At 33.0% G+C, this 3,662-nt stretch overlaps 1 protein-coding gene across 1 annotated transcript in view; it reads left to right on the forward strand.

The window, feature by feature from the left end:
• The window catches only part of LOC108557335 (protein decapentaplegic-like), a 1,873-nt gene extending 1,320 nt beyond the window's left edge, over positions 1 to 553 (forward strand). Inside the window, exon 3 of the mRNA XM_017913817.1 lies at positions 66 to 553. Within this exon, the coding sequence (XP_017769306.1) occupies positions 66 to 439 (374 nt within the window). The 3' untranslated portion in view covers positions 440 to 553. The remainder of the gene's footprint in view (positions 1 to 65) is intronic.
• Positions 554 to 3,662: the final 3,109 nt, after the last annotated feature.

Raw genomic sequence — 3,662 nt, forward strand, 5'->3', positions numbered from 1 at the left:
GGGGAAGCAACCGTTGCTCTTCACATACACGGACGACGGACGTGATAAACATTTGATTGGAGAAGCGTTGGCAGCGAAGAGGGCACGTAGGGCATCCAACAGGAGGAAGAAGGGTAAGACGCGCAAAATCTGCAGGAGGCACTCGATGTACGTGAACTTCGCAGACTTCGGTTGGGACAGTTGGATCTTAAAACCAGATGGTTACGATGCCTTTTATTGCCACGGGGAATGCAGTTTCCCTCTGGCAGGGCACCTTAATACGACGAACCACGCAATTGTGCAGTCCCTCGTTCATTCCGTGAACCCCCGCAATGCTACCAATCCGTGCTGCGTTCCAACGGAGTTGAACAGCATGTCCATGCTCTACTTGGAAGACGAAGGAAGCCTGGTGCTCAAAAACTACAAGGAAATGACAGTCCTCGGCTGCGGGTGTCGGTAGTGCACAGTTTATTTATTCCGCGTCTGTGATCTGACTTTTTAAGGAGGCTACTGTAGTTTAAGGATTGATCCCCGCGCGGCTCAACGATACAAACAAAAGCAACCCTCCCGTTGAGATGAAAAGTGCATACTCGATTATAATATAATAATGTATGTAAAAAAGCAACAAGAAAAGAAAAAAAAAACAATTAAATTATTCCTAAATTATTAAAAATCGGAGCCGCCGACCGAATAATAACTGACTTGAACGTCTGACGTTATCCTCATCTGTGATTGTAATTTTAACTAATTAGACCTTATATATAAATAAAATATATATGTATAAAATTATTGTATTATGTACACTAAGAATCACATTTATTTGCATATCACAATATGCTAATGGCATTTAGAATGTTTCTTTTCAGGCGCGCACTAGATGTTGAAATACAGATCGAAATATCCGTACAGTCGAATACACATATATTACTAATGCTACTTCTAATACTTGTTTTTCGCATTATAATTGTTTTTTTTTAATGAACAGATATAGTGTTTGGTAAATATATACTTTGAAGAAGTTTGTGGGTATTTTAATAGAAAAATTAGTACACAAAATTAATTTTGCATATATTTTGTTCCTTAATTATTATTTACTTTTCACTAAATATTTTTGTTAAGAGAATATTTGGTAAATTTATAATAATAATAATAATATAGACCTAAGTCTTTTCGACCAGTAAATTTGTATTGAAGCTATTTTCAAGTAATTTTTATAAATATGTACGAAATACTATATATAATTGACATTTTTTATTTGGAGGGATCTCAATTAAAGTTATATGTAAAGTGTCGAAAACGAGTCTCGAAATTGATGTGATTTTCGATCGAAATAAACTTCCTTGGAATTGTCATGTTCATTGCAGGAAATAGAAATAAGAATTTTCCAATGAATTTCGGTGAGCGCTGACCGCGTCCTCGTGTTTGCGCGAGTCGTAGACAGCGTGGCGCGCGTGCAACTTAGTACAATTGTGTATCAAGATTAAAGTTACCAAAACGGACACAACATCAAGACCAAACTTGAACTTTACACAATCAGTCCACTTCGACAAATTGTTATTGATATATACACTACATCCCAACATCAACAAACAACATTAACAGAGCATCACGATATTATTATTACTTATTCGCTCAAGCAAAACTCCAACTCGAAATACACACTCTTCTCTTGCAATGATATTTCTTCTCAAATTCTGCACAAAATTTCTGGTAATGTTGTAATATCACGCAAAAGGTGCAATTTCAATTGAATGTTATTCCGAATAGGATCCGAAAAGACAATTTTAATTACACCAGCGGCGCGCGTTCTCCGAAATTGAAAAGTAATAATAATGATGATGATGAAGATCATAATAACAACAAAAATATTAAAGACCACATTCTTGTGCTTCTTGTAGTCTTTGTCCAAATGCGCACTTTCACATTATTAACGCACTTAAATCCGTATTTAAAGGCCCGAAATTTCTACCGAGATAATTGCATTCAAATCATTTTATATTTAGAGAAACTAAACGAAGAACTAGGAATGGTCGATCTCCATAAATAATCACCAGATTATTCAGAATTCCTTTTTCATTGTTGCTGAATAATGAAATTGGTAATATTTGCTGTCTCATACAAATATACGCACTTAAAACAATCCATTTGACAGCAATTTCCAAAATCAAAATTATTTATTGACAAAATAACAATAAAATAATCGAAAGTTTTAAGCAATTTCTCCTTTCCAATTAATAGAAGTGTGAAGTCTGCGCTGTAGCCAGCCAGTGCTAGGAACCTCAATTATCCCTAATTACATTTATAGCAGAAATCGAGTGTTAATCAGGAAAGGAAACGAATAATACGTGTTGCACATAAATCAATATTTCCTATAAATATTAATATGAAATCCGATATGATTAATTATCAATTAAAATGGTAAAAAGGAAGTCGGCAATTAATATTGGAAAATCGGTGGAAACCATAAATTTTTCGAAACACAAAAAAAAAATATGACACAAGTTCCATCAAGAAAATGGGAAACTTATTACCTGATCGAGGATAATAGAGAGGTGGTCGGGCTCTTTCAGTCTGTTTCAGGTTTCAACAGATCTCTGTTCCGGTTTCTTAGCTGATTTAGGCGTTCAAATTTATAATTTTAATATACTTTTTCAAAACTTTCATCACAACCATTTCTTTTTTTTTCAAAATTCATTTCCCTAACCGTTAATTAATATTTTTTTTATTTATGCCCTGACATAAAATGAAATATGTGGATTTAGATTTTTTTATACATTAATAATGAAAATGTTTATGAAAATAATAACAATATGTTATATAAGTCGAGAGTTAGTTAGCCAATGAAATCCTTCAAACTGATTGATCTTATTAGGATGAAGCTATCACATCTGGTCTGAAAGAATGCACCGCAAAGAGGAGTATGGAATACGAAAAGAAGAAAAAAGGTATAGTATAGAATCATTATTTTGAAAATATTTAATCGTGTGAAAGATTAAAATGGTAGTAGTAGATCATAAAAGCGAAAGCAATTTGAAACCTGCTATAGAAAAGGTTCAAGAAAATAAGTTCGATCGTAGCGCGAGGTACAATCATTTTCAATCACATTCCATATAATGTCAGTGACTTCATTATCGAGTGCATGCCAATAATTTCTTTAGCCACGAGCCACCTTTAATAGCGCCATTTGTCACTCGTAAATGCACTCGCAGGAATAATTTATGTTCGTCATTGTGAAGAAACTGAAATAATATCAGAATATGTTAGAATAATTCGCAATCAATGAATTGAAAATTAATAATCAGATTATTATTATTAATTTTCAATTCAATTCAATGCGAGATATATGTTCAGGTCAAATTATTGATAACGTATGGCATCAAAGTTTACCATCATATGTAAGTACAGGGAATTGCAAATGCACTTTTAGAGTACGGTTTTTAAAAGAAGTACGTTTCATGAAAAACCAGTATAAAACTGTCTAAAGGTTTACGGAATTCTAACAAATATTTATGAAAATTATATGTATTGGTAAGTTGGCAAAGTTATTTAAAAATTATGATAGAATATTTGTGAAAAAGTATACGGGCATGTATAATGATAGGTAATTGAATGTAAATAGTATAATAAAAGATAATTTGTTGTAGAGTAGACGTTTGGTGTTAAGTGTGAAGAATGGAAGTAAT

Source organism: Nicrophorus vespilloides, unplaced genomic scaffold (genome assembly GCF_001412225.1).
Source record: "Nicrophorus vespilloides isolate i.1.1-1 unplaced genomic scaffold, Nicve_v1.0, whole genome shotgun sequence".
In the NCBI taxonomy this organism is placed as follows: Eukaryota; Metazoa; Arthropoda; class Insecta; order Coleoptera; family Silphidae; genus Nicrophorus; species Nicrophorus vespilloides.